General features: G+C 37.7%; 1 protein-coding gene across 2 annotated transcripts in view; it reads left to right on the forward strand.

The window, feature by feature from the left end:
- Positions 1–7,702: 7,702 nt before the first annotated feature.
- The window catches only part of LOC148880825 (Chaperone DnaJ-domain superfamily protein), a 36,715-nt gene continuing 20,518 nt past the window's right edge, over positions 7,703–23,899 (forward strand). For both annotated transcript variants that reach the window (XM_088962875.1, XM_088962874.1), the window contains exons 1-4: positions 7,703–7,986; positions 10,644–10,721; positions 10,852–10,927; positions 11,634–11,707. In XM_088962875.1, the coding sequence (XP_088819001.1) occupies positions 7,960–7,986; positions 10,644–10,721; positions 10,852–10,927; positions 11,634–11,707 (255 nt within the window). In that variant the 5' untranslated portion in view covers positions 7,703–7,959. The remainder of the gene's footprint in view (positions 7,987–10,643; positions 10,722–10,851; positions 10,928–11,633; positions 11,708–23,899) is intronic.

Raw genomic sequence — 23,899 nt, forward strand, 5'->3', positions numbered from 1 at the left:
TGTAAAACAATTATATACTCTTATGTATTTCTATTGTTTTACTTTTGCTTAACAAAGCATGGGTCCCCGTCACCATGCCTCTCTCCTTGTTCCATTATCCCCACCCTGCAATCTCTTTGACTTTCTCTCCTCTCCCCTTCTCACCACTCCCATTAAGCCATGTCACCCAACTACTTAAAAATATTCTTATAATCTCTCTCCTAAGGTATTTCATTTAAACCAATAGGAAAGTATCATATTTGCCCCACTCCCTAATCAATTCCTAAAATGCATCCCCCCAATCTATATCCACTCTCCTTCATTTAAAATATTCATGTTAATTAATCAATAGTTAAATATGATGAATATTTAATCCCACTCATATTCAATGAGTATTAAATAGTGTTATTACCAAAAGTTAATAAATACGGTTAGTAAATTACCAAAAGTTAATAAATATTGTTATTAATTAACCCATTAACAACATTTTATAGAAATTGAAAATTCTTTAACTAATTTCTATAAAATTGAGAATTATATTTAACAATTATAAAAAAGTATAAAAGTTTAGTTATTGTTATCATTATAAATAATAACGAAATACAAATGGGGGAACAAAATATTATAATGTTAAAAAATAAAATTATTAATTAACTTATTTTGAAAAATAAAAGATAAATTAGTGTAATTTTGTTAGTAAACTCCCAAATAAAAAAATATATTTAGTTACAATTTAAAAAAAATCAATAAATCCCCATAGTTACACAAATGCAATAAATTTTTCAAAAATTTACATAAAACTACATTTTTGTAAAATAACATTTTTGAAATTAAAAGATATAAATTATTTGATAGATTATTTAAAATGCATTAAATATTTATTGAAAATTATTAGAATATTTTGGAAATTTTAGGAAAATTTATTACATTTGTTAGATTTTGAAAAACAATTGAAAATTTATGTAATATTCATTGCAAATTATTAAAGATAAAGACTATGGGAAATGGAAAACTATAATTTGAACAAATAATTGCACAAATTATTAAGATAAATTAGTATAATATTGCGAAAAGGAAATTATTGGTTAGTTTATATTAGACATTATAAGATAAATTAGTATAATTATATAATTTTTGAATATTAAAGACAATTTAGTGTACTTTTAGAAATTTACCATGTGGTTGATACTCAATATATCCTTTTGATCATTTCTATCATCAAGTTGAATATTGGATTGACGGTGATATCGTTTTTAGAATTGGATCAAACTAGATGGTTAGATTGAAAAAATTGGGAACCGGACATTGTTTCACGTCAAAATGCTTTTTGTCCAAAAACCATTTATTTGGTTAGCTAACCGCTGACCTAGGCGGTCAAACTGTCAACCCAAACAACAGTTTTTGGCCTTTTTTTATTTTTCTAATTTTTTATTTTTTTGTCAAAGCGGGTCATCCGTTAGGACCGAACAGTTTGACAGTTTGACCCTAGAATGGTTCCCTATCCGGTCCAATTTTAAAAACCTTGGACAAGGAGTGGGTGCCTTGCCTTGAGCTTGGCTTGGTGTGTGACATGGCTTGCCCAAGGCCCGGTCTATGGACTAGCCCAACCCACAGCACAGCACGGGCCCGTGCGGGCTTGAGCCATGGGCCGTGCTGAACCGACCCTTCAAATTATCCTAGAGGAGGGCGGCACAGCCTGGGATGCCTCATGGCCTCATGGGCCGGTACGGCACAACTTGCACTTTGTGCATGCCACATGAGGGTTGTGTCGTACCAACCCAACACGACCCAATTTACACACCTCTACTTGAACCCACCCAATACTGGGGACGAGGGAGGGAAATTCAAGGATTTTCCATCCTTGATGAAGAGTGGGGTGCCTTGCCCCTGCACTCGCCTGACATTGAAGAGTGGTTACGTTGCCCTGGACCCACGTGACACTAGGGTTGGGGCGGGGATGGGGTAGACTGTCTTGACTATGGGACAGGGAAAGAGATGGGGTGCCCTGCCCTGAATCCACCCAGTTGTCATTCCTATATAATTATTAATTATTAATGGAAATAATAAAAATGTTAGCTTTTATAATCATTTTTGTTTATTTAATATTAATCAAAATTTTATTTAAAAATAATAAAAATAATAAAAATTATTAAAACTGCTACAAATTATTAGTAAAACTAAATTTATTAAAAAATATTTGTTCATATGCAATTAACAATAATTATTTTTTATAAATTAATATTAAATAAAAATAAAATTATTAAATCTTTCATATTTTTCCATGCATCACACAGGTCCCTACTAATATAAAATAATAAAAAAATATAAGGTTTTGTTATTTGCACTCTAAATATTTGCATTTATATTCCTTCCAAACTCAGCCTAAACGAATGAATTCTTGCATGATAATAATGCGTATTGAAATTTGTTGTCCATCTTTTGTTATTTAAAGGAATCTCCAATATAATCAAACGCTGCTACTCTGGTCTCATTATCAAAAAGTTAACGAAAAAGAACAAAACTCTACAACGGTGGTAACAGGCAGCCCGACACAAACTTCAGCTATTTTGGACTAGCTTGGCAATAAGCCTCATCGAAGAGATATGTGGTAGTATGGTATACCTTTCGAAGTTCCATATGTCCCAACTCTGGAATTCCGGATAAGCTTCTATACTTCACCCATTGGGTCTTTTTAGTTCGTAGTTGAAATCTGAATCAGAATGGTTTATTCACATAGTCTGTTTGGTTCAGACAGAAATGAGAATGAGAATTGGAATAAGCAAAAATGAGATTTTATTCCCAAGAGGGGTAGGAAATGGCCATTCTCTCAAATATGGGAATGCCATTTCAGCAAAAATGGGAATGAGATTCTAATTCAGCCCAACCAAACAGTTGGAATTGGAATAGCCTATTCTGATTCTGATTCCAGACCCCTATTCCTGTGAACCAAATGGGGCCTAAGTGTCCATTTGGGAGAGCTTTTGGGATCTGGCTTTGGGGTTCTGAGTTGGGCCTTACATGTAGGTTGTCAATGTGTCAGGTCTTGAGGATTTGGAATTGAATTGAATCTGTTCTTGGGACAATTGGGTCTGATTGGATGGACTCGATTATAATATATATATATATATATATATATATATATATATATATATATATATATATATATATATTACATATTATATATTATACATTGTATATTATATATACTTTATTTAATATATTATACATTATACACTGCTCGGGTCTGATCTATATCGGTGTGGGACAGTGTGAAATTGGTATGAACTGATAATAATCAGGATAGTATGTTAGGACCCAGAACTGACTTGTCGGTTCCAGTTCCTGGAACCAGACCCTACTCACATGAGAATGTTAAAAGTTATGTTTGGTAAATACCTGAGAAACATGTTATTGCATTCTGGATGATGACAATAGTGTAATATAAAGCTATACCTAGAGTAGTTTCTCTCATTGTTTTCAAAATCGGACCAGATTGGATGATTGAACTGGTCACATGACTGGTTTCGTTTTACCTCAAAATCGCTTTTTGGTCAAAAAACTGTTGATTTAGTCAGTGAACCATTGACTTAGGTCTCAACCATCAATCCGAATGGGCCTATAAGGAAGTTTTTTTTATTATTTTTGTCAGAACGGGCCTTTCATTTGGATAGAACTATTGGACCATTACACCTGGGAACCAGACCCATAACGATTCCCTATCCGGTCTAGTTTTAAAAACTTTGGTTTCTCTTTCTATTGAAGACAAATGCTGTACCAAACTGGCTCTATATGTGGTACACTTTTGGTTCCTTTGGCCATGGTTTGTTTGGTTCGCACGACAAATCAAATCATGGTTCCCAAACTATTAACGACGACTGAAATTGCTAAACTTAACAACTTATTTTTTTATCTTTTATCGGATATAATAATAATAATAATAATAATAATAATAATTAGATTTGTAATGAAACGTGCCATATGAATTTAGGTCCAGTCCAGTCCTAATCAATTCAAGATCCAGGCACAGCCCTGGAGGACAGGCTTATTCCATTGCACATTGTCTTCCACCAACCTTTGGCAGTTGTTAGTTGATGGGATGAGGCCGATGGCTATGAAAACCTACTTCCCTTAACATGAAGATGGAGTCATAAACTTACTTCCCTTAACCATAGTCAAAACTATGGTTTGACCAATCAGCACCCGCCATGTCATTTAAGTTCCTCTTTATTTACGACGAAGACAACTAACAGTCACACATGTGCCCATGTACAACAGAACCAGCTGAATATGAGGAGGAAATTTGTAGACACATCGACCTCCAATATCCACAAGTTGGGAGTAGGATTAAAACATTCCCCAAGGAATCAAACTTTACCGACTGCGTCGGTTGATATCTTTTTGCCCAGAATCCATATCGGGTCCATTATAGTGTAATTAGAAGTAGCCTAAACCAAACCCAACCTTTTTCCTATCCAGATATCGGGTGTGAACGGATCAAATCCGAATTGAATCAGGCAGTATCCGAATTTAAAATCGATTAGGAAATTTCATATTTGAATTTGATTTGATATTTAACGGATATTAAAAATGAATGTTTGAATTCGAATTTTACTGATTAATTATTTTAGATAATTATAGATATATAAAGTATATAAATATATAAATTATTTATATAATTTAAATATTCTATATATAAATTATATATGATATTTAAATATTTTATATCTATATATATAGTAAGACAGTCCACGTCAGCATGCCTCTTCTTATTTTATTACCCCCACTCTGCATTCTCTTTGACTCTCTATCCTCCCTCATTTCCACCACGTCATGTCATAATTCCCAACCAACTACCTAAAAATATTCCTAGAATTTCCCTACTAAGGTATCTCTTCTAAGCCTTACCTAGAGGTGTAAAGTGGGCCGTGCCGGATCGGCACGGTATGACCCGCGGGCGGCCCACACAAAGTGTGGGCTTAGTGTTGGCCTACAGGCCGTTATAGGTCGTGCCGCCCTCCCAGGTGAAAAATTTGGAGGTCAGCCTGGCACGGCCCAGGCTCGTGCGGGCCTGTGCCATGCTGTGTCGTGTTGCGGACCAAGCCTTGGGCCAGGTTGGGCTGTGCATCGGGCCAAAGCTATTTATTTAAAAAATTGACAAAAAACTTAAAATTTTAATTTTATATGATTTTTTGTGTATACAATTGCTTATATATACAACAATTAAATAATTAGTATAATAAAATTATAAATTATTTATTTTATTATATAATTATAATTTATATAATATTATATATATAAATAATATATATGGGTCGTGTTGCGGGCTAAGTCGTACCGGCCCATGGGTAGCAGGCAGCACGGCTAGCTCAGTCGTGCTATGTTGTGCCGGCCCATGGACCTAAAACCCTAGGTCCAACACGGCCCGCATGATCGTGCCGGGCCGATCCAAGTTCATGCCGGGCCGCGAGCGACACGACCCAATTTACACCTCTAGTACCTCACTCCCCAATCAATTCCTAAAATCTCTCCCCGCAATCTATACCGACTCTCTCTTTCATTTAAAATATAATATTAATTAACAAATAGTTAAATATGGTTAATATTTAATCCAACTCATATTCAATTAGTATTAATTAGTGTTATTACCAAAAGTTAATAAGTATAGTCAGTAAATTACCAAAAATTAATAAAAATATTGTTATTAATTAACTCATCATAACTTTTTAAAGTATTTTGGGTAAATATTGTTATATTCATGTTAATTAGCAACATTTTATAGAAATTGAAAATTCTTTAACTAATTTCTATAAAATTGAGAATTATATTTAACAATTATAAAAAAAGTATAGAATTTTAGTTAGTGCTACTATTATAGTTAATAACCGAATAAAAATCATGGAATAAAATATTATAATGTTGGAAAATGAAATTATTCATTAATTTATATTGAAAAATAAAAGATAAATTAGTGTAATTTTGTTAGTAAACTACCTAGTAAAAATAAATATTTAAAATAATTTTCAATAAATCTCCATAATTACACAAATGTAATAAACTTTTAAAAAATTTCATAAAACTACATTTTTGTAAAATAACATTTTGGAAATTAAAAGATATAAATTTTTGAAAGTATATTTAAAATGTATTAAATAATTATTGAAAATTATTAAAATATTTTGGAAATTTTAGGAAATTTTATTAGATTTGATAGATTTTGGAAAACTATTGAAAAATTATGTTATTTTCATTATAAATTATTGAAGATAAATGAGTATGGGAAAGGAAAAACTATAATTTGAACCAATAATTATACAAATCATTAAGATAAATTAATATAATATTAGAAAAATGAAATTATTAATTAGTTTATATTAGAAAATATAAGATATATTAGTGTAATGTTGTAAGTAAACCAATTAAAAATAAAATAAATTATTTAATAACAATTTAAAAAATAAAGTTCAATAAATTTTCAAAGTTACACAAATATAATAAATTTTTCAAAATTTTCATAGAATTACATTTTTGAAAATTGAAGACAATTAAGTATCCTTTTAGAAATTTGCCATGTGGTGCGGCTAATACTCAATATTTTTTTGATCATTTTTGTCATCAAATTGAATATTGGATTGACGGGGAGTGGGTGCCTTTCCTTGAACCCGCTCGACACTAGGGACAGGGTGGGGAAAATTTGAGGATTCCCCATCCTTGATGAAGAGTGGGTGCTTTTCCTTGAACTCACTTGACAATGAGGACGAGGTGGCAAAATTTGAGGATTCTTTGTCCCTATCGGGGAGTGGGTGTCTTGCCTTGAACCTACTTGACACTAAGGATGAGGTGGGGAAATTTGAGGATTCTTCGTCCCTAACGGGGAGTGGGTGCCTTGCCTTGAATTCGCCTAAGGTGAGGTGGGAATGGGGTAGAGTGTGTTCACTATGGGGCGGGGACAGGGATGGGTGCCCCGCCCCATTGCCATTCCTATATAATTATTAATTATTAGTGAAATTAATAAAAGTGTTAGCTTTTGTAATTATTTTCATTTATTTAGGGTCAACCAAAATTTTATTTAAAAATAATAACAGTTATTAAAATTGTTACAAATGATTAATAAAATTAAATTTATTAAAAAATATTTGTTCATATTAGATTAACAATAATTATTTTATATAAACCAACATTAAATGAAAATACAATTATTAAAAATGTAAATATTAACAATAACTTTGAATACTTTTAGTTAATTAACATCAAATTTTGATTATTAATTTATCAATAAATTAATAGTAAATAAAATTATTCAATCTTTTAAATTTTCTCGCACGGGTCCACGCTAATGTTATATATAGAAATTAAATAATTAATTGAATTCGAATATTCATCGAATCAAATCAGATAATATCCTAATTTGAATCGATTACTTAAAATGGTATAAATAGAATATCCAATTATCTAAATCCAATTCGATTATTTTAAATCTCGAATTCGTTGACACCCTACTGTAAATGCATTTATATTGGTTAGATCCAAAGATAAAGTTCCTGTCCATATACGCCCCACGGGCCACGGCCCCAGTCAAGCAGCGACCCATCTATCACTTGGTGGGCTTTTAATCGGACCCAAAAAAAGCCCATATTTTTGGGACCCAATTTTCTACCCACGTGTGCGCGTGCGTTATCTGTTGCAACCGATGTGTATTAAAAATTTAAAAAATGGCTGCCTCTCTGTCTCTTTTTAAGTTTTATCGCTCCTTCTGTACTCCCCCTCCAAATTCTACCACAAAACTCTTTTCATCCAACTCCAAAGATTTATCTTCTTTTTTTTTTTTTTTGTTCTTTTTCTCTCCAGTTTTTATTTTCTCTCTCCTTGGATTTTTTTTTTTCTCTCTTCCCTTTTTTATGGTGGTTTGCTTCATCTCTGTGGAGATTCTATCAATGAAGTATGTAGTTGGAAGATTCTTCAGACCGCGGCGAATTTTAGCAGATGGAAAGCAGGGATGAAACCCCAAAGGTATACCAATCTTCCTCGAATTCTGCAATTCTTTTCTTTTTCCCATGAGCTCATCTCAACCAATTCGAGTGAAAGCTATGTATGTTCTACTTCTAGGGTTTTATCTTTCAGTTTCATGAAGAACGTGTAGCTTTTTGCTATTTCTATTACCGAGAAAGAAGCCAAAGTCGTTTGACATTCTCTTTATTGATTTCAACTATTTTCCTAGTTTCTCAGGTATCCCTTTTCTGCTACGCTAGAATGTTTGGAATATAGGAAACTGATATTTCGGGATTGTTAATGCCACTTTAAACTTTAAATCCAGGCTTTCATATGGGTTTTGCACCATTAGTCCTTATGGCTTGATGTTTGGTTTGGTGTTTCCGTAGCTTAATGTTATGTTTGACCCGGAAAAGTTGAGTAAATTGTAAGATTCAAAAATTGGATGATAAGATTTAAACAATAATTAAGAGAACATTTAAAGGACTGGATGGTAAGATTGATTCTCTTAGGGTTCGTGAATCATAAGGTTTTGATAACATTGGTTCCTATTTCATACGTCATGTAAAGGACAATTGTGTATGCCTTGGGTGTTGGCATTTTATAATACAGTACTTACATGGTCATTGTTCAGATATATGCTAGTGCCAAGCCAAGATCCATCTTCCTTAGATTAGGTTTAGCCTACTTAGAAAGCAATGGACTTCATTCATGCTTTTGCAGGTGGCTTTCTAATTCTACTTTCTTCCCTACCACTGACACTGACACCCTGGAAACCATCTATTGTGTCTCATTTCTGGGTTCATTGTAAGATTACTGGTTTTTATTGCCTGTCTAAACATAAGAAGACACCCTGTTTTTCCATGCAGATGATTACTTCCTTTGGGGGGCCGAACTTGAGAAGAACTGGGGCAGAACTAGAAGCATTGTTGAAGACTCTTGGCATTTGGGAAGTTCAATTTTAAAATCCTTTCCTGTCCTTGGTCTAAACCAGTCTATCCTTATTCAGCCAAAGTTCATTAGCCTAGAACTAGGCCCATTACCGTCCATTTCTGGAAACCAGCAATAGAACTGGAATAAATTCTTCATTTTTACCCTATTTTAATAATAAAAGAACTAAAAAAGGAATTACAACAAAGAAGTGATGAGAAATCATAAGCAGCTGCACACACTCAAAATTAGCCAAAACAAATAAACACCACACCATAACACCTTCCCTTAAAACTGATCCTTCCAAACAAAATCCTCTTCTACCCAAAACAATATTGTAATTCCTTGCTAATCAACTACCCCTATCTGATTAGTCTATTAACTTAAAAACCCCTATAGGCTACTACACCATCTCTAGACATACATCATCATCATCATCATCATCCGAGCCTTCTCCCAACTATATGGGGTCAACTACATGAATCCTGTTTCACCATGCCCCTAACAGAAGATAAATTCTTTATTTCCCTGTTGATTCTGATCAAATTTGGATCATTGGATAAGAGACTTATAGGGCTTCAAAACATGACCATTGACCAATTTCCAAAAGAAGGTAGTTGAATAATCATTGAGGCACATCTACAATGGCTTGCAAACAGAAGGTTTTTCTCATAAAATTATTGATTATCAAATGGAGTTTCCACCACCACGGCATTACCACCAAATGTCTCTACAAATGCTTCAAAATGGTTGTTCTGCTGTAATTTCAATAATTTTCAGAAAAATGAAAAGGACATTCCTATTTTGGTTTTATATTGAGATTTCTGCATAATGGCGATTTAATATAGAGCATTGATTTCTAGATTGATCAAGAGATTGTTAAAGTATTTCTCAAGATTAGGAGTTCTAAAGGGACAAGTGGAGCCCTGGGGGATTGGAATACTTTTAATGGATTTTTTGTGGTTGGTATACACTCACATTTAACGGATTATTCTAGAAAAGGTTTGAACTCTTACTTTAAGGCAAAAGTAATGGCTGAGGTGGTCTGACGATGGTGATATGCATGTTTATGCTCTTTTACTTTACATGATTGATTGGAAACCATGATGTCATCACTTGTTGTCTGCCAAATAATCAATCAAGAAGCCTTTTGATTGAAATCAATCAGCGCTCCCAATCAGTGGGCAAACAATTTATCAATCCCTGCACCCTAGATAGAAGGCTTAGGAGGCTCATCAGCAAAAAGTTGTATGGTTTTGGCAGATCTGCCCTTTTGAGGGGTGGGTGACCTGTGGCCTAAGGAACAACCTGTGAACCCTCTTGAGTTATCCCTATCCGTTGTGTGTGTGTGTTTTTTTTTTTTTAATTTTTTTTTGTGTAAATAATTGTGTTTTATTTGTATTAAACCCTTGTAGAAGTAAATTTAACCCCTTGATGATGACATAAGATACTTGGGAGATCTTCCGAGCCAAGTAACTGACACGAGTTTGAATGACTAAAACCTTCCTATCTGGAGAGCTTCAGGACTTTTCCTCATAATCTTTTTTTAGCTCCTTGAAAGAATGTAATAGAGTGGATGGTTGCAGTTACCTGACAAAGTCAAACTTACCATACAGTATCTTCTAGGCAGGGTTAGTTTAATGATGTATCTACTGTGTTTTATACGGTTCAATTCCATTCTAAATGACTCGACTTTATATCTCCACTAACATTGAAATTTCCTTAATGTAAACATTATCTACCTCAAGGATTATTACAAAGTTTTGGAGGTTGACTACGATGCAACAGATGAGAATATCAGATTAAGTTATCGAAGACTTGCTCTGGTTAGTAATATTTATTTTCTGATTTGCTCTTCAAATCATGGTTTTCTATTGCTTGACCTCAAATATCTGTTCTTTAAATGCTTTGGGTGACTTTCAAGGGAAATTTACATGGTATCTTGTCTTTCTCCAGAAGTGGCATCCTGACAAACACAAGGGTGATAATGCTGTTACCGCAAAGTTCCAAGAGATAAATGAAGCATACACAGGTGGTTCTCTTAAATCCTAGTGGAATTAGATAATGGCTAATTGTTTATGAGATGATTGATGGCCTTTCTGGCATGTAGCTACAAGTTAAGCTAGGCTACTTATGCTTGTGTTCTTGAATTGTGCCCCCCTCCACCCCCACCCCTACCCCCACCACCATGCCATGCTTTACTTGGAGCCGACCTAGGCATCAATTCAAACTACTTAGTGGGTGAGCTGTGGGTGTGAGTGAGCCTCGAAAGGAACATGGGTACACACAGTTGCTTGGCTTTTTTAATTATCTTTAATTATTATTATTATTATTATGATTATTTTTAGTATTACATACTACACTTTACAGGGGAATTGGGGTGGGGCAAATCAGTGTGCACATGAGGCCCATTGGCCATACCACTGAGAGCCTGCAGTTAACCCGCATCTACAAATTGGAGGGGGTGCCAAGTGACAAACTTGACTACATGATCATTAGCCAGAGTGACAGAAATAATGATAAAAGCTATGATGACCAAATAATAATTGATAATTTGTTCCCCTGGAAGGTAAAGCAGGAGGAACTAATTCATCATATGTATCATGTACTTTCAAGTTTGGCATCAATTTGGAAGTAATTAGATTCTTATAGTAACATAAATATTCTGTAATTCTGATTCCTCATTTGTGCAGTAAAGAAGAAAACCCATTAACTTGTTGGATGTTCACTTTTTTCAGTATTGAGTGATCCAGCCAAACGACTTGACTATGATCTGACTGGAAACTATGAGATTGATAAATTCACGTTGCGGGTAAGAGGTCTTGCATATTATAATCATTACTTTTTTTCTTCTTCTTCTTCTTCTTCTTGGGGCTACATAACAGGGGTAGTGATAGGAATCAATCAGCACTCTTGAAGACTTACTCTAGAAAGAAGAAGGCCTTACAACAGGTCCTGATATGGCATAGTGATGGTACTTGGGATTTGGACTGAATTGAACACCAAGGGTATTTTTGTCATTTTATATTTTTTTCTGTAGGGTCCAATGATAGGGTTTAATTTGTCTAGTTATAGTTTGTTTATGTTTAAAATTTCAGAGTCATTGCATAAGTAGGATTATAGTTATTGAGTTTTTGAATTGAAATTGGATATGACAGCTTAGTTTGAGTCCTACTAGGATTATTGAGTCTTATAGTTTGACTCCTAAGACTATTATGACTCTAACAGTTTGACTCCTAGGATTATTATGAGTTTAGAGTCTATAAATATGTATGGACGTTTTATATTGATTTTTCTTCATCTTATGCTAGCTATGGTGAGTGATTCCCGTGCCCTAGAGTGATTCTAGGCACCCTGTGAGTGATTCCAGGCATTTTTTCTCTTCTTTCTCTCCTTAGCTTATTCATTCAAGATGCCATTACAGCCATCAACAACCATAAAACTCTGATCAAGAAGATCATTCAACATTCTCTAAGGATTAGAACTGAGCTGGTCCTACATCAGTTGGTATCAGAGCCAAGGTTATAAGCTGTTATCATAATGGCTACACGTAGTGGCAAGCAGTACAGGGGTCGACTGGTTGATACATAAAGAAATTCATTGATTTCTACCCTTTACAAGAGGGTTGAAATCCTTGAAGCACAAGTAAAAGAACTTCAAGAAGATAAAGAAGAAGAAATCTAGCAAGCAGCACCTCTAATCAATGAAAGGGATGGAGGACGAAACAATGGATCGGTCCATGAAGATGATAATGGTGAAGATGAAGGATCTGTTAATCTAAGAGGATGACAAAGAGCTGCGAACTGCACAAGGGTACCACCTGCACAAGCTAATCGAACCCGAAATACCCATCAAGGAATTGATCAAGAAGCATCACTCACAAATTTATTTGATGAGATGATGGAACAAGCTGAGCATGGTGGTTATTGCAGATGATATAACCAAGAAGGTAAAAGTGGATGTTTCTGATTCCAATGGAGATTTAGACCCTCAATCTTTTTCGGGTTAGCTGGCTGCACTAGAGGAATATTTTGACTGGAATGACATGACTGATGATCAGAGGATCAGATTTGCACGTATGAAGCTCGGTGGTTATGCTGAAGTATGGTGGAGAAGCATGGAGTGACGATCGGAGAATAGAGGTGATGGTCCTATTTCTACATGGTCAGAAATGAAGAAACATTTGAGAGACAAGTACCTCCCAATGGACTTCCAAGATGAGTTATATGAGGAATTGACTAACCTCAAGCAAGGTACGCTATCTATAGTTGAATACATGCGTAAAGTTGGTGAAATATCTATTGGATATTCTTGATAGTATGGCCGACCAGAAATAAGAGGATGAGAAGAGAAGAGAAGAGGAGAAGAAGAGAAGAGAAGAGAGGAGGGAAGAAAGAAGGGTTTTGCAATGTAATAGTGCTGGTGGTGCCAACCTTTATTTTAATATATATAGGGCGGAAGAAGTAACAAGGGAAAAGACCCTTGTGCCCCTGAGTACAATAACAAACATAACAGAAAGAAAAAAATGAAATAAAAAACACTTTAATCAACCAAATAGGCCCTAACATCAGTAACTAAATTATTTTAACATTATTTAACACTCCCCCTCAAGTTGGAGCATAGATGTCAATCATGCCCAACTTGTCACACAAATCTTTGTGCCACACATGATTGAGACCTTTGGTGAAGATATCTGCAAGTTGTTCTTCTAAGTTGACATATGGTGTACACATTTCTCCACTTTCAAGTTTCTCTCTAATAAAATGCTTGTCTACTTCAATGTGTTTCGTCCTATCATGCAGAACTGGATTAGCAGCAATATTGATGGCAACTTTATTGTTGCAGTAGAGTGACATAGGGTTGCTTATTGCGAAACCCAGTTCACCTAACAGATTTCTTATCCACATGATTTCCGCAACCCCATGAGCCATCGCTTTATACTCCGCTTCAGCACTGGATCTAACCACCACACTTTGTTTTTTGCTTCTCCATGTGACAAGGTTTCCTCCCATAAAGGCACAATACCCACTGGTAGACTTTCGGTCATTGACTGCTCCTGCCCAATCTGCATCAGTATATACTTCCACTTTTAAGTGACTGTGTTTCTGGAACAACAAACCAGCTCCAGGGAACTTCTTGAGATATCTCAAGATCATCTTTGCATCCTCAAAGTGAGTTGTCCTAGGGTTGTGCATGAGTTGACTAAGGACACCCACTGCATAGGCAATATCAGGCTTGATCATAGACAAATACAAAAGTCTCCCCACGAGTCTCTAGAACATATTTACATCTTTCAAAAACTCTCCCTGACTGTATCCCAGATGGTGATTAGGTTCAATAGGTGAATCAAATGGTTTTACCCCCAACTTGCCTATATCTTCTAGTAAATGTAGTACATACTTCCGTTGGAAAATAAAGATGCCATTGTGAGAGCGGGCAACTTCAATACTAAGGAAGTACCGTGAGGAGCCTAGATCCTTCACCTCAAATTTAGTGGTTAAGAATTTTTTCAGTCTCCGGATTTTAGCCTCCCAATCTCCTGTGATCATTATGTCATCCACATACACAATAAGGGTTGCAATTTTACCTTCACCTCTTTTCACAAATAGAGTATGATCTGACTGGCATTGTTTGAACCCCATCTGTTGAACTGCTAAATGAAACTTACTAAACCAAGCCCGAGGTGATTGTTTCAACCCATATAAATATTTTTTTAACCTACACACCTTTTGTTCACTGCCTTTGGCACAAAACCCTGGGGGTTGGGTCATGTACACTTCCTCTTCCAAGTCACCATTCAAGAAAACATTTGCTGCCAAGGAAAGAAGAATCCTGATAGAGTTCATCTTGGCTACTGGAGCAAAAGTATCTGCATAGTCCACTCCATATACCTATGTGAAGCCTCTTGCTACCAGTATAGCTTTGTACCTTTCAACAATTCCATCAGCCTTGTGTTTCACAGTGAACACCCACTTGCACCCCACTGGTTCGTTCCCTTCAGGAGGTCTACCAATTCCCAAGTGCCATTTTTGTGTAAAGCATCAATTTCTTTCTGCATTGCATCTGTCCATTCAGGTTTTGACAAAGTTTCTGCCATAGTCTTAGGAATGGGGACACTATCCATAGATGAGAGAAAGGCACGATATGAAGGCGAAACATGCTCATAGGACACAAAATTAGAGATAGGATGATTAGTGGTACAAGACCTAACACCCTTCCTCTTAGCAATAGGAATATTAAGATCATTGGTGACAAGTGAATCAATATTTAAAGGGGCAAATATATTAATGGGAGCAAGAGTACCTGGCTGATGAGACGGATCTGCCTCGAGTGAATTCGATGATGTTGGTTGCATAGTGTTAGGCTCCACGGCTCTTCAACTCTGCTGGCTCTTATGGTGACGATGAAAAACCCGGAATGGAGGAGGATCGGGTAAAGGAGGTAGTTGAATTTGAATCGTCCCCTGTTTCTCCTCAATCCTACTCTCCCCCTGAGGAGAAACCAAGAAAAAAAGGTTGATTCTCAAAGAATTAGACATCAATGGAAACATAGTACTTGCGAGCAATGGGATCATAGCAACGATACCCCTTTTGAGATAAAGGGTAACCAAGAAAAACACAAGGAATAGCCCGAGGATCAAGCTTACCACGAGTAGGGGACAGGTTATGGACAAAACAACGACACCCAAAAACACGCATTGAAATAGTGGACAGCGGGGCTATAGGGAACAAGAACTGATGTGGGGCCTTATACTCTAGTAGCCGAGAGGGCATGCGATTGATGATATATGTCGCACACAAGACTGCATCCATCCAAAACTGTTTTGGTACACACATGAATCAACAAGCCACGAGCGACTTTGAGAAGGTGATGATTCTTCCGTTCAACCACACCATTTTGTTGGGGTGTCCTGGCATAAGAGCTTCGTTGAAGTGACCCACTCAAAGCAAAAAACATCGTGAGATCACTATGGAAATATTCCTTTGCATTGTTCGACTGGAAGATATGGATTTTTGTTTGGAACTGAGTGAAAACCATGCGTTGAAAATCTTTCACAATTTGTGGCACTTCATCTCGAGATCGCATAGGGTAAACCCAAGTGTATCTAGAATAATCATCAATCAAGGTAATGAAGTACTTATAGCCAGCTGCAGTAGGTAGAGTAACAGGGCCCCAAACATCAGAATAAACAATATGAAATGGAAATTCAGATATTTTATTTCATAAAGGTAAATAACTTCTACAATGCTTACTCAACTGACAAGTTTGACACTGTAATTGACTCACTGGCAAGGACTCAAACAACTTTGGAAACATAACTTTTAACGACTCAAAAGAAAAATGACCTAAACGACTATGCCATAAATAGGCTTGACTCTCACTTGACCTACTCGTGGACTCTGTCGCCACTAGACCAACATTATTCTCCAACACGTAGAGACCATCCACCATGCTTCCTCTACAATCGTCTTCCCCGAGGTCAAATCCTAAAACACACATGAAGACAGAAAAAAAGTGACTGAGCAGTTCAAGGAGTGAGTCAGACTACTAATAGACATCAAATTAATAGGTAATTTCAGAACATGCAGTACATTAGGAAGAGTAAGGCCAAGTGGGAGAGGGATGGTGCCTCGGCCAGCTATGGTAGAAAAAGAACCATTTGCCTGTCTTACCTAATCTCTCCCAGAGAGATGGTTATATGTCTGCAACAAATTGGACTTGCCGATCATGTGATTTGAGGCTCTGGAGTCAATAATCCAAGGAGAATCAGTAGTATGAGATGACACATGGAAGGCTGTGGCATTACTTGATGTAGACGTAAACGAGGTAGAGGGAGTAGGCCCGGAATCCATCTGGCGGAGAGTCCTACCATACAATTCCAAATGTTCACAGAAGGAGTTGATAATATCTTCCTTAGGGTCAGAACTGGGATGTCTCTCTTGAGTTACCGAAGGACTAGTCTCTGTCGATGCCACATTAGCTGAGTTATACCTTTTTTGATTCTACTGGCCTGGTTTCTTGCCCTGATCAGGTGCTGATTTCTCACCCAAATCCTGTGCCCATTTAGGCTTTCCATGGAGATCTCAACATGTATCTTTCGTGTGTCGTGTCTTCTGGCAGTGAGTACACCAAAGCTTGCTCTTATCATCTGATTTTTTTTTAGTGTCACCCTTTTTAAAACCACCTCCGACATTTGTATCTGAATTTCCCCGGACAGCTAGGGCAACTGACTCCCCTTTTACACCATTCATCACACTTCTTCTGCTTTCTTCTGACTGCACCAAGGCATACACCTCCTCAACTGATGGCAAGTCTTTACTACTCAAGATCTGCACCCTGATGGACTCATACGACGGATTCAGCCCTAGGAGGAAGGCAAACACTCGTTGCTGAGATACAAGTGACTAGGCCTTTGCATCTTCATCACACTTCCAATTCACATTCTGATAGTGATCAAGTTCTTTCCATATTGATGTCAAATCAGAATAGTACATTGAGAGACTCATCTCCCCCTGCTTGCAAGTAGAGAATTCAGATTGTAGTTGATATATCTTGGCATAGTGTCTCTGCTTTGAATAGGTGGACTTTGCTTGTTCCCATATCTCACAAGCAGTTTCAGCCCACATAAAAGTCTTCCTTACTTGTGGCAACATTGAAACCAAGAGCCAAGACATCACCATACTGTTCTCTTGGTTCCACCTATCATGTTCAACACTTCCATACTTTGGTTCCTTCACTCTCCCATTGATGTATCCTATTTTCCCCCTAGCAGTGATGTAGAGTTTTATTCCCCTAGACCACTCAAGGTAATTCAGATCATCAAAGGGAATAACAACTATGGGAAAGCTCATATCCATTCCCCCACTCACTCCATTGTGGCTCCCTGAAATCTCTGAAGTAGCAGAATTCTCGGTCGACATGGTCAAGCAGTTAATCAGTCCCAAACACCGGACTTAGGACCCCTCCTTACTCCACAAAACAATCCTCCACTTAGTTCACACTCACACACTTGGGTTTAACAACCAGGCTGAGCACAAACAGTACCAAATTCCGGACAAAACAGAGGTAATATTCGGCAGATTTCAGACCGGTATAGTTTTAATAGTCCTAACCTACCAGAATTCCAGAATGTCTAACAACCACTAATCAGCAGGAGAGATCCTTCGTACTTATAGTCAAATCAAACCATTGAGAAGACAGGTCATCCTTGACCTACAATTGTCTTAACACATGAACATGATCACACGATCCAAAAAAACAGGGGGTACACAGGTTCGACAGCATTCAACCGCCCAGTTGTAGTTGTTTTTTCAGTCCAGAATCAGATTTTTGTTCCGCCCAGGTTTTGCTTGTTTGTTCGATTTGTCCTCTCAGTAGGGTTGTTCGATTTGCTCTCTTTAATTAGTATTCCCGCTTTGATACCATCTTGATAGTATGGCTGGCCAGAAATAAGAGGATGAGAAGATAAGAGAGGAGGAGAAGAAGAGAAGAGAAGAGAGGAGGGAAGAAAGAAGGGTTTTGCAATGTAACAGTGCTGGCGGCGCCAACCTTTATTTTAATATATATAGGGCGGTAGAAATAACAAGGGAAAAGACCCTTGTGCCCCTGAGTACAATAACAAACATAACATAAAGAAAAAACGAAATAAAAAACACTTTAATAAGCCAAACAGGCCCTAACATCAGCAACTAAATTATTTTAACAAATATGATACTATTGAAAATGAGAGGCAAAAGTTGGCTCGATTCAAGAATGGACTAAGGGCTGATATCAAGAAAGAGATTATAGCTGCTCGAGTCTTTGACTTGGAGGATGCCTACCAAGTTGTTGTCAAAATTGAGAAGAGTTTAGATCAAACAAATACAAGGCAATTTGTATCACAAGCCGGGGAGTATGCAGCTCATAAGCAAGCTGATGGGGGAAAGACTTTTAGGCCAGCATATTCTAATGCCATCTCTAATAAGCTTAGTGGGTCTAGACCTTATCAAGGGGCTGACTATAAGAGTAAATTAATTGCTAGAGGTGTTACTCACAAAAAGCAGCTTGATACTAGTTGCTTTAGATGTAGAGGAAAAGGGCCATATGGCTTACCAATGTCTTGCTAAAAGCCTTAATATCATTTATAAAGAAAGCATTGAAGTGGTAGGTGACCCAGGTGATGACTTAGCTGAAGAAGAGGATTATTCCTTTACTGATGATGATGCTTTAGATGAAGACAACAACTATGTTGGTGTAGTTTGGCATATTCTTGCATCCCCAAAGGAAGAACTTGAAGGGATGAGAGATCCATCATATGGATGGCCTAACCCTATAGGAAGGTTGGGCGAAATTTCAAAAATTTCTCTTTCCCATGTGGGAATCACATTCCTTATTTTAGAAAACTACAAATTCAAGGATCAATCTTGAAACAAACCAGACTAGATCTGAAACAAAAAGGGTAGGAGAGGGATATGCCTGATACAGAGTAACAATAACTCCCAATGAAGGTGTTCACGCCCAAGGAGAAAACCAAAGACTGCTTCCGCCGAACACGGTGTGAGGTGAAGCAGAATCAGTAGGACGGTTTTTCAGCAATAACATATGATGGAGGGCTGGTGAGCACGACTACAGATTGCCTCTTCTAGCTAAAGGCAATATAAAAAACCGTTCTTGATCACTCATACTAGTGGAGATCGAACTGGGTAGGGCGGCTAGAGTAGGAAAGAACAATAGCAAAAGACAGATGTAGTCGAACTGTATAGTCTTCTCTCTCAATTTAGCAGACTATGAGATGTCATTGGAGGTTCGCCTTGCTCTCCTATTTATAGCCTTAAAAAGAGGTTCGCCTAATCCCATTAGGAGTTTCCTAATCCAAATCATATATTTGGATCTAGACTCTCTTTAAGAGATAAGGATTATGCCTTATCTTACCTGCAGATAAAGATCAGCCATCCTAATCCAATTAGGAGTTTCCTGATCCAAATCCCAAAACTGCTCTTTATTTAATTAATCTTATTAAGCCAGTTTGAATGGGCTTTAGGCCCATTAAGTCTATGTGCTCACTTAACCTCTTAACCTACTGCCTAGTTGGCTGTCCTTGTATGGCATGGGACCCAAACATTGATCTACATATCAACCACATGGGTTCAACCCAGTCTTTGTTACAAGGCTTGGCCGAATTCACTGTAGGAGACAGTGAACCCCTAAGTCCATCACCATGGGCTTTTAACGGGCCCGACATTTACACTAAATGGTCATTGGGTCCAGCTACCTTATGAAAACCCAAGGACTATGGGTAGATGCAAGATTAGCCCATCAGGTATTACCCTCAATGGTCTTACACTTAACCTCTCAGCCCATAATGATGAAACACTGCTCGACAAGAGAGGACCTCTCCCTCGGTTGCAAGGAACAATGCTGCACTCTCTACACACATGGATCTCGGGAATTAAAACATTTTGCAAACATTTTGAAACCATAATATATATCTCTATATATATATGTATATCTTTATATAAATATATTTTGCAAAAACAAATTTCAGTGGTTGAAATTAACTGTCGACAGTTTAGGTTTCCATCAGAGAGTGCATCCCCGATCATTCACTTTGTCCGACAAAGGGGCTGATTCTGTCACTATGATAACCCACTCAGATAAATTCTCATACTATCCCAACATACCCAGGTTTTGACCCCCTCTAAGGATTTCACTGATTGGCACATCAAAGACAGCCCAATCCGACACCTAGTGTAGTACCATAATCGAGTCTAGGGGTTAGGTGTAACATTCTAGTTTTGCTCATCTATCTCCAAGGTCCAAGGCAATTCTGGAATTTTGGTCCGGTTCAGGGTTTCAAGAAAACCCACACTGCATGTACCTTAGGTCTCACCCTGGCAGCTGAGACAAGCCACCCCAAGCAACTTGGTGGCACATCAGTGTCAGCCTTGGTAGGATAAATCTCCCTAGATCTATCCAACGACTGTGAAGATTCTAAATTAACACGAGTCTCATTAAGTGTCCAGTTTAAGGGTATTACATAGAAACACACCACAATGACATGAATCAATTATGTACTTTATTCATTTACAATAAATGTCAAAAAAGGTACATCAATCTGATTGGAGATAAAGGGCATAACTGTCTAACAACTCCCACTTCCACTTAGGTCTAATTGAGTACAAGCCGGAGTCCCATACTTTCCACGTGTTTCTCAAACACTTTCTGTGTCAATGGCTTAGTGGGTCTGCTACATTTTCTGTTGATGCTACCTTCTGAATCAGGACATCCCCTCTTCCACCTATCTCCCGCAGTACATGCTACTTACTCTTGATGTGCTTCGACTTCGAGTGAGCTTGTGGCTCCTTAGCCTGAGCAATGGCTCCGGTGTTGTCACACAACAATGGAATGGGCGATGTGCTAGATGGAACTACTACTAATTCCTGAATGAACTTCTTCATCCAAACGACTTCTTTGGCAGCTTCACTTGCGGCAATGTATTCGGCTTCGGTTGTAGAATCTGCGGTGGACCCCTGTTTGCTGGACACACGATCCTATCATGAAGATATAACTAGATGTAGACTTTTTATCATCTAGATCTGATTGGAAATCGGCATCAATATACCCTTAGATCTGTAGTGAACTACCATTGAATACCAGACAAAACTCTTTTGTCCTTGAAAGGTATTTTAGTATGTTTTTCACAGCGGTCCAATGCTCCTGCCCTGGGTTAGATTGGTATCTGCTTACCACACTACTGCCTGAGAAATGTCAGGACGAGTGCACAACATGGCATTCATGATGCTCCCTACGACTGAGGCATAGGGAACCTCTTTCATGCCCTTAATCTCTTCGGGAGTCTTGGGAGACATACCCTTGGAGAGAGTGACTTCATGCTTGAAAGGAACATTTCCTTTCTTGGAGTTCTCCATGCTGTATCTCTTGACTATTTTGTCAATGTAAACAGATTGGGATAGTCCTATTATCCTCTTCGATCTATCTTCATAGAGTCGAAGACCCAGTATGTAAGAGGCTTTTCCAAGATCTTTCATGGAGAATTGTTGTGAAAGCCACACTTTCACCGTAGTTAACATTCCTACATCATTCCCAATGAGTAGAATGTCATCTACATACAGAACCAAGAACTAACCTTATCACTACTGGTTTTCCTGTAGACACAGGGTTCATCCGGAATTTGCTCAAAGTCAAACTGTTTGACGGTAGAGTCAAACCGGATGCTCCAACTCCTAGAAGCTTGCTTAAGTCCATATATGAATCAGTTGAGTTTACATACCATGTGTTATTGACCTGTAGCTATGAAACCTTGTGGTTGTTGCATATAGATATCTTTAGTAAGATCTCCATCTAGGAACGCAGTTTTGACATCCATTTGCCAAATCTCATAGTTATGGTATGCTGCTACAGCTAATAGGATCCTAATGGATTTAAGCATGGCCACGGGCGAGAATGTTTCCTCATAATCGATTCCTTCTTTCTGAGTGTACCCTTTCGCCACAAGACGAGCCTTGTAGGTCTCAACTTTACCATCGGAGCCCTTCCTCTTCTTATAGATCCATTTGCAACCAATTGCCTTTACCCAGGGGGCGGATCTACTAGAGTCCAGACTCCATTGGTATCCATTGAGTCCATCTCAGCTCTCATGGCATCTACCCACTTCAAGGAATCTATGTCCAACATAGCTTCCGTATAAGTCACGGGATCCTCCTCACTGGTCGTGGCTTCCACCAAGTAACTTTCTTGGTCATAGCCAAAACGAACTGGAGGCCTGGAAACCCGGGTAGATATCCTAGGTTGGTTATTTTCTAGAGCTGGTGGGACATCTCCCACTACCCCTGGGCTCTCTTCATCAAGAACAACTTCCTGATGATGATTATCCAGGATGTAATATTCTTCTAAGAAGTGGGCATTTCGAATACAAAACACCTTTTGCTCTTTTGGATCATAGAATAAGTAACCCACAGAACCTTTGGGGTAGCCTATAAATAGGCAATGATTGGTCTTGGATACCAATTTGTCAGCACTAGTTCTTTTAACATGTGCCGGACAACCCCAAATTTTCAAGTGTCTCACACTTGGTTTCTTGTCGGTCAAAAGATCATAGAGTCTTCGGAATGGATTTGGTTGGAACTCGGTTCAACACGTATATCGCTGTCTCAAATGCATAACCCCAAAAAGGATGTGGATAGCTCTGAGTGTACGAGAAGTGATCGGACCATATCCAATAAAGTCCGGTTCCTCCTGTCTGACACACCGTTTAACTGTGGTGTAGAAGGAGGAGCTAGTTGTGATACTATCCCATTGTCCTTTAAGTAGTCATTGAATTCGCCAGAGAGATACTTGCCACCTCGATCTGATCGAAGGGTCTTAATTTCTCTCCCTAACTGTTTCTTGACCTCTTGTTTGAATTCTTTGAACTTTTCAAAAGATTCAGACTTATGTCTCATTAGGTACACGTAACCATACCGTGAGTAATCATCGGTAAAAGTTATGAAATAAACATGCTGGTTACGTGTCCCAACATTCGGCTTCGAGTGGGCTCGTGGCTCCTTAGCCTAAGCAATGGCTCCAGTGTTGTCACACAATAGTGAAATGGGTGATGTGCTGGATGGAACTACTCCCAATTCGTTAATGAACTTCTTCATCCATACGGTTTCTCTGGCAATTTCATTTGCGGCAATGTATTCGGCTTTGGTTGTGAAATCCGCCGTGGACCCCAATTTGCTACTTTTCTAGCAAACAACACACGATACTATCATGAAAATGTAACTAGATGTAGACTTTCTATCATCTGGATCTAACTGGAAGTCGGCATTAGTATACTCTTGGATTTGTAGTGAACTACAATTGAATACTAGAAAAAACAACCCACACTGCATGTACTTCAGGTCTCACCCTGGCAATTGAGACAAGCCACCCCAACCAACTAGGCGGCACATTAGTGTCAGCCTTGGCAGGATAAATCTCCCCAGATCTATCCAACGGCTATGAAGATTCTAAACTAACACGA

This window comes from Nelumbo lutea, chromosome 1 (assembly GCF_056320005.1).
Source record: "Nelumbo lutea isolate HS-2025 chromosome 1, American lotus-T2T, whole genome shotgun sequence".
Classification (NCBI taxonomy): Eukaryota; Viridiplantae; Streptophyta; class Magnoliopsida; order Proteales; family Nelumbonaceae; genus Nelumbo; species Nelumbo lutea.